General features: G+C 46.3%; 1 protein-coding gene across 1 annotated transcript; it reads right to left on the bottom strand.

Annotated features, from left to right (window-relative positions):
- Window positions 1–6,792: 6,792 nt before the first annotated feature.
- On the bottom strand, window positions 6,793–13,908 carry YPEL3 (yippee like 3). The gene is made up of 5 exons (XM_035136499.2): window positions 13,700–13,908; window positions 9,705–9,932; window positions 8,383–8,426; window positions 7,273–7,381; window positions 6,793–7,174 (listed from the first exon to the last, which is right to left on the bottom strand). Exons 2-5 carry the CDS (start codon window positions 9,819–9,821, stop codon window positions 7,085–7,087), a joined length of 360 nt encoding a protein of 119 aa, XP_034992390.1. The 5' UTR covers window positions 9,822–9,932; window positions 13,700–13,908; the 3' UTR covers window positions 6,793–7,084.
- Between the last annotated feature and the right edge of the window lie 260 nt (window positions 13,909–14,168).

Here is a 14,168-nt window from a genome sequence, read left to right as displayed (position 1 = left end):
CCCATTCCTGTCCAATCCCCACTTCATCTCTTCTGTCCCAATTTAAGCCCCCCCCCTCCCCGCATGCCCAGTCCCACCTCAGACTTCATTAAGAACAGTCAGCTGAGTCCCTTTCTGAGCCCACCACTTGATTTCTCCTAATTGCCTAATTAACACCCTTGCTCCAAAGTTTCCTGATTGATCCTGACCTATGGGATCCTTGGTTTACAAGTGGGTGAGGGAGGAGGTGCCACGGTCATTTGTCATCCAGATGTTTTCACAGCTGGACAGGACAGCTGCAAAGGGACTGCCAGATCCCTGGGAGTGCAGAATAGGCCCTCTAGCGAGTTTATATCCGCAGTTGGAGAGCCAGGATACCTTGGTTCTCTGGGTAAAATCCTCAAAAAAAACCTCAACAACTTTGGGGTAAAATCATAAAAAGGTCAACAACTTTGGTCGGCCCTTTGGTTGGCTCTCACGGCCCTTCACTTCATCAAATCTGGCCCTCTTTGAAAAAAGTTTGGACACCACTGGTTATGCCATCGATGGTAAGACATATGCATAGCCCCATTCAACAAAAGAGGAGTGTCTGTAATCAACAAGATTACAAACCAAAGGTCAAAATTCTATATCTGTTCACCTTTATGTGTCTTTGTTTTGTCCTTCCACTAAGGAACTTAGGGCAGGGAATAGGGTTGTTTTCTGAAGAAGAGCCCTGTGAGGTTGGTCAGATTGAGAGTTAATGACTGACTAAAGGCCACCCAATGAGTTTCATGACTGAGTTGGGGTTTGAACCTGCATCTACCCAGCTCTAGTGTGACATTCTAGCCCCCACTGGGCCACACTACATCTCCAATTACGCTCCAAGAAAGGCTGAATTCTGCAACCTGACCAATTTGTGCCAGTTAAACAAGTCTGCATGCAGTTACTTATTTTGCAGAATTTATTCTCCTTTTCCTAGCCATGATAAAAGGGCAAGGAGCTAGCTAAGTCACAGAAGCCCTTCTCCCAATCACTGGAAGTTATTTCGCTTTGCTGCTGACTTTGTAGACTTTGCCAGAAATTATCTCTTTGTTTATGTCTCTCTTTGCGGTTCTCAGGGCAGGACACTAGAATTCTTAAAATGAAAGGTGCTGGATTCTGCACCCATATTTATTTATTTTTGGTTTTGTTGACACCACCCTTTATTTAACGATCCCAGGGCTGTATGCAACTTTAAGAACATAATTTATGCAACATAATAATAAAAACATAATACACAGCATAATAATAAAATAACCATAACAGCCCCGCCCCCCACATTCAACAGGACATAGGTTATTTAATGGTCGGAGGCCTGGGTAAAGAGGAATGCTTTTGCCTGGTGCCTAAAGACATGTAATGATGGCGCCAGATGAGCCTTTCTGGAGAGAGCATTCCACAAATGGGGAGCCACCACCGAAAAGGCCCTTTCTCATGTTGTCACCCCCCCAAACCTCTTGGGGAGGGAGGACGTAAAGAAGGGGCTCAGGTGACAAGTGCAGGGTCTGGGTTGGTTTGTATGGGGCGAGGCCGTCCTAAAGGTATTGAGGTCCTGAGCTGTGCAAGGCTTTATAGGTCAGCACCAGCACTTTGTATTGGGCCTGGAAACAAATTGGCAGCCAGTGCAGTCAGGTCAGGATCGGCGTTAATGTGCTCAAACTGTCTTGTTCTTTTGCAAGGCTGACAGGGGAAATCCGACATCAAAGTGACCAAGCTTTCCAGAGAGTGAAGTAAATTTATTCAATATATAGACAGTTGTTGTAAACATGTAAAGACACTAGCAGGACTGAGATAAATCATGCAGTGTTTATTGGAAGAAATTTTCTATTTTGTGCATTAAGTTTAGGATAAGTTAGGACAAATGTTGAATTGAGACGGTATAAATGTATGAATTTAAGATGTGCTTTATAAAAACCAGACGATGGAACGGAGGGAAGTCAAGTGGCTCGGTGGAGCTAAAAACGTATAAATGGAGATATGATGTTATAATATTGTTTAAAATGGATACACACACACACACACACACACACACACACACACACACACACAAACTGTCTTGTTCTGGTGAGCAACCTGGCTGTCGAATTTTGCACCAGCTGAAGTTTCCAAACTGTCTTCAGAGGCAGCCCCACGTATAATGCATTGCAGCAATCCAGTTTAGAGATTACTGGAGTGTAGGCCACAGAGGTTAGGCTATCCTTGTTCAGATAGGTGCATAGGTGGGTCGCCAGCTGAAGCTGACAGAAGGCATTCTGTGCCACCTCTGCACAGGGATGTGCCCTACGTCTTCTGCTGTAGAGACAGATGCAACATGCTCATTCAGCTTCTCTGCAAACTCACCCCCCTCATTTAGCACACCTTTGACTCCCTTGTTGTCTGAAGGTCCAAATGCCTCCTTGCCAAGTTGCCTGCTTCTGATGTGTTTCAATACCATTTTTAGCCTTTGTTTTTAGTAATGTGCTCCTCGGTTTCTTTTTTTGCATCCCTTATGGTCTGCTTGCTTCTTTTCTTTTTTTGGCCAAAGTTTTGTGTTCCCTTTTGTTCTCATTTGGACAAGACTTCCATTTTCTGAAGGAAGACCTCTTACTGCAATAACTTCCTTGACTCTTCTCATGAACTGTGCTCTTGGGCCTTTGGCCCTTTTCCTGACCTGTGTGGTACACATTGTAGCCAAACTTCTGCTGTGGTTTTGAACAAATGTCAAGCGTTCTGGAGAGATTTGAACTCCTTAACTTCTTTCTTGCCATTCCCCTAATTTCTGGAGAAGTTTCTTCTTTTGACGTGAAACATGACTCTGTTGGACTTTCCTGGCAGTTCACTTAAATATAAGTCACATTTGATGGCACTATCCTTGCCGTTTCCAGTTACTTCATCACCAAATAGCTGGATAGCTCAGTGGGTTAGAGTAGGCATCCCCAAACTGCGGCTCTCCAGATGTTTTGGCCTACAACTCCCATGATCCCTAGCTAGCAGGACCAGTGGTCGGGGAAGATGGGATTGTAGTCCAAAACATCTCGAGGGCCAAAGTTTGGGGATGCCTGGGTTAGAGCATGGTGCTGATAATGCCAAGGTTGCAGGTTCAATCCCTGTAAGGCACAGCTGCATTTTCAGGGGGTTGGATTAGATGATCCTCAGGGTCCCTTCCAACTCTACGATTCTATAATCTTCCACTAAGGACCTACACTTCATGGCCCACGTAAGCTGAAGCCCAGGGTTGCTGCATCTTTGGTCAGTTCCACGACCAGCCATTGTGTGTATTTGTTTTTACTGAAACACGTGTGTACTTGAAACCACATGAACGTATAAATAACACAGAGGGGCCCAAAGTGTTGTTGTTGTTGTTGTTGTTGTTGTTGTTAAAATTACTTTCTTAACAACCCTGCTTTAAGAATAACTTGCTTGGTATGCCACTGTGTGAGCTTTCAAGTTCTGCCAAGAGATATTGGAGTAGATGCAAAGCACCATGCCCCAACTTTTCCTGATGGGCAGCAACAGGGCAGTACAGTGGAACCTCTGGTTAAGTTCTTAACCTGAAACTGTTCTTAACCTGAAGCACCACTTTAGCTAATGGTGCCTCCCGCTGCCGCCGCGCCGCCAGAGCACGATTTCTGTTCTCATCCTGACGCAAAGTTCTTAACCTGAGGTACTATTTCTGGGTTAGCGGAGTTTGTAACCTGAAGCGTTTGTAACCTGAAGCTTTTGTAACCCGAGGTACCACTGTGCTGTAATGATGCCAATACTGTGTGTAGGATTTGAGCGCCCTCTTCTGCTGCTTTAAGGAAATGCCCAATGAAAATAGAGAGTTTGCATCTACCTGCTTAAGCAGGACGCAGGTGGCGCTGTGGTCTAAACCACAGAGCCTAGGGCTTGCCGATTGGAAGGTTGGCAGTTTGAATCCCTGCGATGGGGTGAGCTCCCGTTCCTCGGTATCTACTCCTGCCAACCTAGCAGTTCGAAAGCACATCCAAGTGCAAGTAGATAAATAGGTACCGCTACAGCGGGAAGGTAAACGGCGTTTCCGCGTGCTGCTCTGGTTAGCCAGAAGCGGCTTAGTCATGCTGGCCATATGACCTGGAAGCTGTACGCCGGCTCCCTTGGCCAGTAAAGTGAGATGAGTGCCGTAACCCCAGTGTCGTTCACGACTGGACCTAACGGTCAGGGGTCCCTTTACCTTTACCTTTACCTGCCTAAGCAATCTTCCCTCTCCCTGAATCCCCTTGCCTTGTTGCCTGGTGCCTTTGGCATTCTTGGAGGGTGGGGGTTAAAGGCATGGAGGAATGAGATTGGCCATGTCCCTTCTCATTTATATTAAGCGAAGGTTACTACACATCACTTGGGAAGACAGGCAAACTAATAGCAGTGTACTGGATGAAGCAAAGATCACCAGTGTTGAAGCAATGATTCTGCAACATCAACTTTGTTGGACTGGTCATGTTGTGTGGATGCCTGATGATCGCCTTCCAAAGCAACTACTCTATTCCAAACTTAAAAATCGAAAGTGTAATGCTGGCGGTCAACAAGAGAGGTTTAAAGACTGTCTCAAGGCAAATCTTTAAAAATGTAATATAAACACTGACAACTGGGAAACACTGGCCTGCGAGCGCTCCAGTTGGAGAACAGTCTTTATGGAAGACAATCTTACTCGGCTACGAGTGATTGCCAAAGAGGAAGAAGAAAATATTACAGTAAGCGAAGGTAGAGTATGGAAGACTCTTGCTATAGATAGTTACTATGGGAGATGGCAACATCAGCAGACAACCTCCCCATAATTCCTGTCAAGGCCCCACCCTCCCTGTTAAGCATGGAATAAGTGTTCATCTCTGCTGTTTCCAGATCAGTTTATTTGTAGTTGCTCCTGATACTAATAGGCTTTGAGGATTGCTACGAAGTGAAGCAGATTCCATTACAGCTTTCTGATTATTGGGGGTGAGGATGGGGAAATATCCGCACTTGAATCCCATCTATAATTCTGTCTTTGCCTCCCAACCCTAAATGCCTGTCGTTCTAGCCATCTGTCTGGGCTGGGATAGCAGTGACACCTGCCCTGTGCCAATGGCAGGTGAATCCAGGAGGGTGATGACAGCAGCCTCTCTATAGATAAACAGTGGTTGGGGGTCGGGGGAAACTGGAAATCTTTTGCTTTCTAAAATGGAACTCCCAGGCCTGTGGCGCCAGAAGCTGGTGGTCTGAGCCCACCCAGGCACAGCTGGGTGCATGATTCATGTATTGCAGGGGGTTGGACTAGATGACCCTTGGTGTATCTTCCAACTCTGCAGTTGTGTGATTTTCTTCAAAGGCTGTGTATTGCTGACGAGAGGATGCTGGGAGCAAACGTGCAGCATCACGATGGTCACTGTTGGGAGACAGGACACTAGGCTGTATAGGTTTTGTTCTGGGCCAGTGAACTGATTCTTAAGTTTTAAAAACACTTTCATAGATACTTAAATAAAAAAAGGAAAGCAATCCTTTTGTCCTCTGAGTTATTGTGGCAAGAGAAAGGTATGATGTGGCAACTAATTCATATTAGGGGGTCAAAAGAACATGCCCCATCGTGTGGAGCAAGTATTTTAATCCACGTTTGCCGTTTGCAAGAACTGCTCCAATAAGAGTTGCATATTGCCAGATCCTGTATGTGGGTTGTTCCAAAATTGGCGGTCTGATTCTGTCACTGGGCAGCAGAGGGAGCTATTGTGCAGTGCCGTTTAGGACAAAGGAATTGTGGTTGAAGTGGGTCAGCAGGCTTCTTTGAAGATGCAAGCGCTTATGCATATAATGTGTCGGTTTGGGGGCATGATGGGAAGGAGCAGTTGCTAAATCCTCTTGCTTCATAACCAGAGAAGAGAAGGGAAACTTCGCTAGCTGATCTCCCTCACAGTTCCCTCCTGGTATTCTTATTCTTCAGTTGTTGAATTGTCTGGGACTTGGAAAATCCACCTTCTTTGAAATTATGCTGTAGGTTTGGTTGTTGTCAAGAGATGTGGTGCACGCCATCCTAGTGCAGAAGGAAACCTGCTTATCTGTGATAGGTGAGCTAATCTCTCAGATAAAATGGGCAGGATGACGAGCAAACCATAGTTTGCACCCGAGTTTTCCAATTCTTCACCAACGAAGGAGACTCATTGCTCTTGGATCTTTGAAACGGATTTGTCTCTCTCTTTGTGGTTAGTGCAGGAACTACTGCTGTCTTAAAGGCTGTGTAAACTAAAATGAAGAAGGGAAGGATACCTTGGGAAATATGGAAATCTGCCTTACAGCATGCTGGGTGCTGGAGGCGTGACTGGCTGTTTTCTCAGAACCTCCCTTTGTTCCAAGCTCATTGTCTCTCTCACTGGCACCTTGTGAAGTGATGCAATTTACATGGAGGTGTGGCTAATGGAGTAGTCCCTAACACTTATATGTAATGTATTTGTTGTTTTGCTGCTGCCCTTATTGGCTCTTGGCATATGGAACCTGCCAAGAATATGGCCCTTAGAAGGTGGTGGGGTGGTTAGAAATGCCAGAAATAAATAAATAACGAGGGACAAACAAGACCACGACTACTCAAGACTGCAGTCGTCAGAACATCCCCTTCTAGGCAGACACTGCAGTCTGTACCGTCCCCCACCTTAGGGGAAAAAAAATATGGCATCACTTCAATGCTTTTATTTATATAATACATACTCACAGAAACTCACAAATACTGTACAACCCACCCCTTCCCTGCCCCACTGTACATTCCCCACCCCCCGCCTGTGTGATTTAATGCAGACTCCCCCTGTACAACAAACCCAACCCTGTTCCTCCCCCACCCCACCCCAAAACCCCTGCTTGCACACTGCCCCTGGCCTAGGTGACTCCTGGCGTGCTGCCACTTCTTGCCACACGATGGCGACATATCCGGAGTATGTCCTCCTGGCGGAAGCGCTGCTTCCTCCTCCTTCACAGCTTTGATGCACCTGAAGGTAGTTTGGATGGCAGCCCATTGGTTAGGAAGGCAGAGGCATGTCTTGTGGAAATTGTCATTTCTGGCGCTCCGCCCCTTACATATGTAGCTGTCCAAAGGTGGCAGCGTTTGTTCCGTTTTGTTTTCCTTTGTGTTTTTTCTTCAATCCCAGCCGTTATCCTTGATCATGTGGTTGAGTTCAATGATGTACTTGCCCTCCTTGTACTTCTGGCTTGTCTCGAAGGCTTGCTCCTGCACAGAACGAGAGAACGGAAGCGTGAGTTTCCTTTAAGGCGGCGTGTGAGTCTTTAGGGGAGAAGGGAGTGGGGGGGATGCCAAGGGAGACTCACATATTTCCATCCAAGCGTGGTCTTGCAGTTCTCGCAGTAGATGTCAGCCACAGCATGCAGGCCTGTCAGCAGCACCCGTTCCTCTGCTGGGCCACATCCAACATTTACCCTGCAGGGGGGGGGGGGAAGGAGAGAGGGTGTTGGAGCACAGCTTCACTTGGCTCTTGACAGCCCCTACCAGCCCCTGATGCTTTCCAAGTCTGAGTTTCACCTTGTCTTTAGATCAGTGACAGGCCTCAATCTAGGCAGGTATTGGCCAGCGCCCACAGTTCTGCTTGCCATGAACCGCCCCCTCTGATGAGCACTGGAATAAACCCAGCCGCCTTCCTGACCTTAAGAGTTGGGGAAGTGAGTGTATTATCCCCACCTTGTGCCCTGTGCTTCTGGGGCGCTTCCAGTGAACAAGCCCACGCTATGTATGGCGAAACGAGAGGACAGTCATAAACCTGTCTCTTGGGCTGCAGCTTTTCAAGCTATAGGTGGGAACTCACACAAGTGGCGCTGTGGTTAAACCACTGAGCCTAGGGCTTGCTGATCAGAAGGTCGACGGTTCGAATCCCTGTGACGGGGTGAGCTCCCGTTGCTTGGTCCCAGCTCCTGCCAACCTAGCAGTTTGAAAGCACATCAAAGTGCAAGTAGATAAATAGGAACTGCTACAGCGGGAAGGTAAACTGCGTTTCCATGTGCTGCTCTGGTTTGCCAGAAGCGGCTTTGTCATGCTGGCCACATGACCTGGAAGCTGTACGCCGGCTCCCTCGGCCAATAATGCGAGATGAGCGCGCAACCCCAGAGTCTGTCACAACTGGACCTAATGGTCAGGGGTCCCTTTACCCTTACACACAAGGAAATGCTCCCCAGACAAGGAAAAGGACACCCTTCCACTGAAAAGCATCACCTGAGAGCACACGCTTGTAGACCAAACATTATAAAATAATAATAATAACAACAATAATATATTTATACTCTGCCCATGTGGCTGGGTTTCCCCAGCCACTTTTAAGACCACATAAAGGTTTAGGGTTGGTTGTTGCTGGCTGCTTCAACCTGGTATGTAGTTGTCTTTTATGTTTTTATGCCTTAAATCTGCTGCTCCCCTCCTGTGATACTCACACAGAGTTGAATAAATATGCCCGACCTTGACTTCCTTGGAAAGACTGTAATGACAAGAGACACAAAAAACAGGTTAAAAAAAAGAGAAAACATATCCAGAGGGATAGACATGATGTTAGTTACGGCAAACAAATTACAGCAAACACCAAAGGAGTCCCGGGTGGCACCTTAAAGATAAACAGAATTCTTGTGGTGTTAGCAGCCCTAACTAGCAGCCTTCTGTTCCAGCTGCATACCTCCCTCCCCCTCCTCTGTCCACTGATGGTCCTTAGCCTCAGCTCTGGTTTCTCAGCTCCCTTCTGCATTTCCTTATTTGTTTTCTGGCTTGTTTTCAGGCACACCCCATCTCTCCACACTGGATTCTGTGTAATGATTAATCAGCTAGCAGCTCAAACTTGTTGACATTGCAGTATCTCAAGCGCAGGAGGGTGGAGATGGCAGAACAAGAAATGACCTCCCCCCCCCCTGTGAATGTTAGGCTCGGGAAATACAATACCCCCCCCCTCCACTCCCTGTAAGCTGCCCACCTAAATTCTCCCCGTTCTCTGCCTTCATTCTCCACTTCCGATCAGTGGCCCTCTACTTTTGAGCAATGGGGAAGTCTAAAATAGTCCCTGTTTGCTAATTGTAGCTCCCTAGGATATGATCTAGCAATTGGCAAGTGTTCTAATCCCTCCCCTTCCTTACTGAGCATTTATAAATTGCTCACCAAGGGAAAGCTTCTAGGCCTATAGCCTGGCCCACTTGGGAGGTGAGCCTTGGTGATTTCCCCAGAATAACCTGGCCCAATTCCAGGGCTCTAGGCAGTGGAAGGGATGCTGCGTACAGCGCTGTGGGTTTCGACTGAGATTTCTCATGCTGCAGCTGTGGCAGTGAGTAAAATGTTCAATCCAAGGGATTAGAGTTCAAATCCTGTGCCTGCCACAGTCTGCACATGGCCTTGGGTATTCCACACTGTCCCGGACAACCGCAAAATGTGAATGTTTCCTTGTGTTAATGTGTTTTTTCCCAGTTCCTTGATTTTGTTGTCAAGTGACCTCCCTCACAGTTGCTGGGAGGACAAGCAAAGATAAAAGATCGTAAAGGCACACTAAAAATGCTAGATACATGATCACCGACTGATTATTGAGATGGGGCTAATACCAGCAAATCAGAGTAGGACTCCCTTTAGTTTCCTGACCCTTTCCCCCCAACTTTTATGTTATCTATTCTTCCTTCCTCCTTTTTTTCAGCCAATTGACTGAGGAAAAACAACCCCTCTGGTGCCGAGAGCTGCACCCCCCCCCCGCTATAACAGTGTGCCAGGGGCTTCCCCTTTGTACCTTGGAGATGAGATCGTCGTGGTTGGCCAGGTGTGCCCGGCAATGCACGCAGCTGTAGCGTCGGTGACAGTTGTCCAGGTAGGCTTGGAAAGTTTTGGGTTTGGACAGCCTCACCATTGTGGTGGGGTCACGCAAGTGGGGAGAAGCTTCAGGAGAGTTGTGAAGAACCAGATAGTCCCTAGAGGGGAATCTGTGTGGGCGGTAGCGGGAGGAAGCCCCCCGAAAGCCCTAAAAGAGGGAGCAATGAGAAAAGGGTTACCAAAGAATGGACAGGCTAGTGAGTGGAGGGGGGAAACAGCACAGGAGTCAGGGTGCCTGGGACCTGCTTCTTCTTAGCCCTGGGAGCCAGCCAAGTTCTGTCTAACCGGTCTGGTGTCTAAACAAAAACAGTACCACGTGCTTCCCCTCCCTAGGCAGCTTCCTGGAGGCTCAGCCTGTAATTAACCCCAGGATGTAGGTCAACTCTGATCATCTCGTGATGAAGCAGCATGACCAGGAATAGAACCCAGGTGTCCTAGCTCTTCCAAGCAGCGCCTCTCCAAAGAGCCTTCAGTTTTGTGGCTTCTCCTCTTTCTAAAATCTCTGGAACCATGGGTGCAACTGCCAGGACTCAGGAATCCCTGGCTTTCCATTCTCTTCATTCCTACCACCCTTCACCAAGAGATCTGGGAGCTTCTGGCACATTTTCAAGAATTCAAACAAATTCACCATCTCTCTACGTGTTCCGCTTTCCCTTTGGGTTGTGTGTACCTAGGTCCCTGTTTTTTAGAGATGTCTACCACCTGCCCTGGTAGGTTGCTTTATGTCTCCCCAAGCAGACTGGACTTGAAACAATTAATTTTACGAAAATCTTGGAGGTGGGGATGAAATAAGGGTAGATAGACGAGGAGGCAAAAATGTACAAAAGGAATCATTGTTGGGGGGGGGCGGAACCGATCAAAAGATGCAAGAAATTGTGTGGATGTGAAAAGATGGTGGGAGTGAGGGGTGGGTAAGATGCAGGCGGTGGATGAGTGTTTAAGGAACCTACAGAAATTGCTGTTAAGGAATGCAGACAGTGAGGAGGCAAGGAAGACAGGATGGGGGGGAAAGAGCTGCCAAAAAATGCAAACCGGAAGGATGGAAGCAACAGATAAGCATGATGGAAGTGCTTAAGTGCAGTGTGGAGGAATGGTGTAGAAGAGGCAGATGGGTGCAGAACAGAGGGCAGAGCAAACAGAAAATTTCAGCTGAATATGGAAGGAAGAGATATAGAAACAAAGCAGCCTGTGAATAAATGGGATGGAGGGAACAGAGGGGGAGAGGAGAGGCCAGCAGAAATAAAGTGCCTTAAACGAATGCTGCAGGGGAGAAATGGAGTGGGGAGGTAGGCAAATGAAGAGCCCTTTGCAAGGGAGGGAGGGAGGGATGCTTGCTTTGCAAAGGGAAGTGGCTGGGGCAGGGAAAGGGGGGGGTAGTCTGGAGAGTGGGAGGGAAAGAGAGGCGGTTCCTTGAAAGGAAACAAAACCAGGCAAGGGAATGCTGAGCTGGGGAAAATGGAGGCTGTAGCTCCACATCTTTGCAAACAAATAATACTGGGAGTTGAATTGAGGAGGTTGTTTTTTTCGGAAGGGAAGCAACATTTAGGGTCACTCTATGATGCAAAAGACCCGGCGTCCTCCAGATTTCCCATCTCTTTGCTCTTTTTGCAAACTACTGTATTGCTCTGGTCTCTACCTCCTGTACAAGTAGGCATTCCGTGTTTTTCCTTGTTTAGGGGGTGGGGTAAAAGAAGAGAAAAAAGTGCTACAATAGTGGCTCAGGGGAACAAGGTGTGTGTGCAGAGATCAAACAACTGGAAGAGGAAATGGTAAAGAGAGGAGAGGAGGTAGAGGTAAAACAGAAAGGAATGAAAAGAGGGAGGTAAAAGAAAGGGGTTTTATTTTACATCTGGGATACAACCTCAGTAGGGACCCCCCCCCCAATTCTCTGTGAAATTTTTTTCCCAAACTGTAGAGAAATTCTAAACAAAAAGGTTTATCTCATTACTGGAGAACATATGGTTGGTAAAGGGGCAGTCTGTGATTTAGATCCTCTTCTGTGCAAAATACAGCATTGCCCCATGGTCAGTGAAAAACACTAGCTAACAGGTAGGCATTTTATTTAGCAGATAAATGTGTGGTTGACCATCTGCTAGATACAAATTATAATAATCGAGAAGTTCCACTTTGAAAGGGTTCACTTTCCATAATAATTTTACACATTGACCTCATCAAACAATGGGGGCTTGCTTTCACATGGTAGAAAACAATGGACCACTACATGCAAACGTAGTACAATGCAAAGGAGGAGTTTCTTAAGGTGCTTTAATATGGAAGCCTTGTAAATAGGTATATTCAATCCCAGGGTCTGTCTTGACCTTGGTCTCTTCCTTTTTAGGGCAAAGATGGCAGTTTCCACATTAAATTTGGGCTTGGCCTTAAACCTTGTATTCATATTTTCTATAGTAATGAAAAGTAAGACATGAATGTGGATAGGATACAATATTTAAGCTATCTGTTTCTTGTGAAAACACTATACTGTATGTGGTTCAAGAAGAAGGGAGGGAGGGGTTAATAGAATACTGGGGAGGAGCCTCTCGGGAAAGAGGGAGGGGCCATGACTGAGAGGGTAAACCAAGTTAGATATTACAATACCCGTTCTGTGCCTGTTTACTTGGAGGAAGCCACATTAAGTTCAGTGGGGCTTATTTCTGGGTAAGTGTGTATAGGATAGCTGCCTAGGTCCCCCCCCCAAAAAAAATCTATTACAAAATATTACTAATGTACAAAATTTATATTTAATAATAACCTTATCCATTAAATACAAAACATGTAATGTGCATGCAAAAGGAGGGAAGGTGGAAAGAGCGGGGTGTCTGATAACAGTTTATAAACATAAGGCTTGAATACTCATTAAGTGAAATTTATATTTGGATTTTCTGACAAATGGAAATAATGCGATTTTTATTCAGTAGGTTAGAAGTAGGCAACTGTTGCTAAATTTGCCAATTTTAGGAAAACTTCCCTATTTGACCCAATCAGCCAAAATGTTTTCCTATTACTTGCAATGATGAAAATATGAATATGATAAAATAAAAATGTGATGGTGTGTGTGTGTGTGTGTGTGTGTGTGTGTGTGTATCAAATACCTTTATGTCTCTCAATATGAAAGATGTCAAAATCCCAAGTACTTAATTTGATTTCAAGGCTAAGTAGTGATGAGGGGGAATCTATTCAAATTGAAAACTTGTCAGATATCAAAATTTGAAAAAGGGGAAATTTCCTTTATTTGGCTCTAGCTCATCATCCTGGCTCCTGGGAAATACAGTGAATTACATGTTCTCATAGACAGGATTCAATTTGGCACCGTGCCCCTAATCAATATTGTGTTGGCAGTGTATTCTAGGGACCAACAACAACATACTGCTCAAGACATCAAGGGTGCCATTTTATCCTGAATGAGAAGATTTCGAAAATTAAGAGCCTTTGTCTAGTTTACTTCCCAGTAGAGGCTTTTTAAAAAATAGTATGTAACAGCTCTTTTGAAATCCAGTACAAGCAGGGGGCATACTTTTACATTAGGAAAAATGCCCTCTTTTGTTTCTAACATATTCTAGATCATTTATGTAGTGGGTCAAAGTGCAGGCAGGCATTGCTAAAACAATGCGGGGAAACATATTACAGATGCCTGCTGTAAGTTGGAGCAAAATAATTAATTACCCGCTGGAATGTCTTTCATCCCTTGTTATTTACCAAACCTATTTGGATCGGTCGTATTATTGCACCGCGATTAGGTGTTTACAATCTCCCACTGCTGTCACTTACCCTAATACCTTATTTCCCATTAGAGGTAAATACTCCCCAGCGCCCACAAAAACCGGGATTCTTGGCACTTTAAGGACTAGCAGATTTATTGTGGCATATTGCTTCCAAGGAGCAGAGCCCACTACATAAACCACCCTCCACCAATCTCACCTGGCAGAAGAGAAATGCCGAAGAAGCCCGTCTTTGATGGAGCCCCTTGGCTTTCCCGAGGCCCGTCTAGGTCAGGGCGAGGGTGCTGGTGCAGATTTTGGGTGGGGGGAGACACCCCACAGAGAGATCTGTGGACCCCCAGAAAAAGCTCCAGCTGGAAGTCTAGACTTCCTCTTGTTTACAAACCAAAGCCGAGAAACAAAGGTGTCTCCTCCCCTTTTTTCCTCTCCCTCCTCCTCTCTGCGGGCTTTCCCCCTGTGCTCCTTCCTCTTTCGGCTCAGCCAATGAGGGGAGAATATGCAAATGAACTGCAGAATTTTTAGAAGGGGAGGGGAAGTGAGTAGAGAAAGCACATAATCTGGCACGTATGCTGGGGGCGGGGCGGGCCTTGCTCTGCGTGGGGCTTTTGTAATAGTGAGTGCCCCTGAGCCTGTGCAGAGTGCTTTTCCCTCATCGCGGGGAACAGGAG

Source organism: Zootoca vivipara, chromosome 13, assembly GCF_963506605.1.
Source record: "Zootoca vivipara chromosome 13, rZooViv1.1, whole genome shotgun sequence".
NCBI classification, from domain to species: domain Eukaryota; kingdom Metazoa; phylum Chordata; class Lepidosauria; order Squamata; family Lacertidae; genus Zootoca; species Zootoca vivipara.
This window is presented reverse-complemented; position numbering and strand designations above follow the sequence as displayed.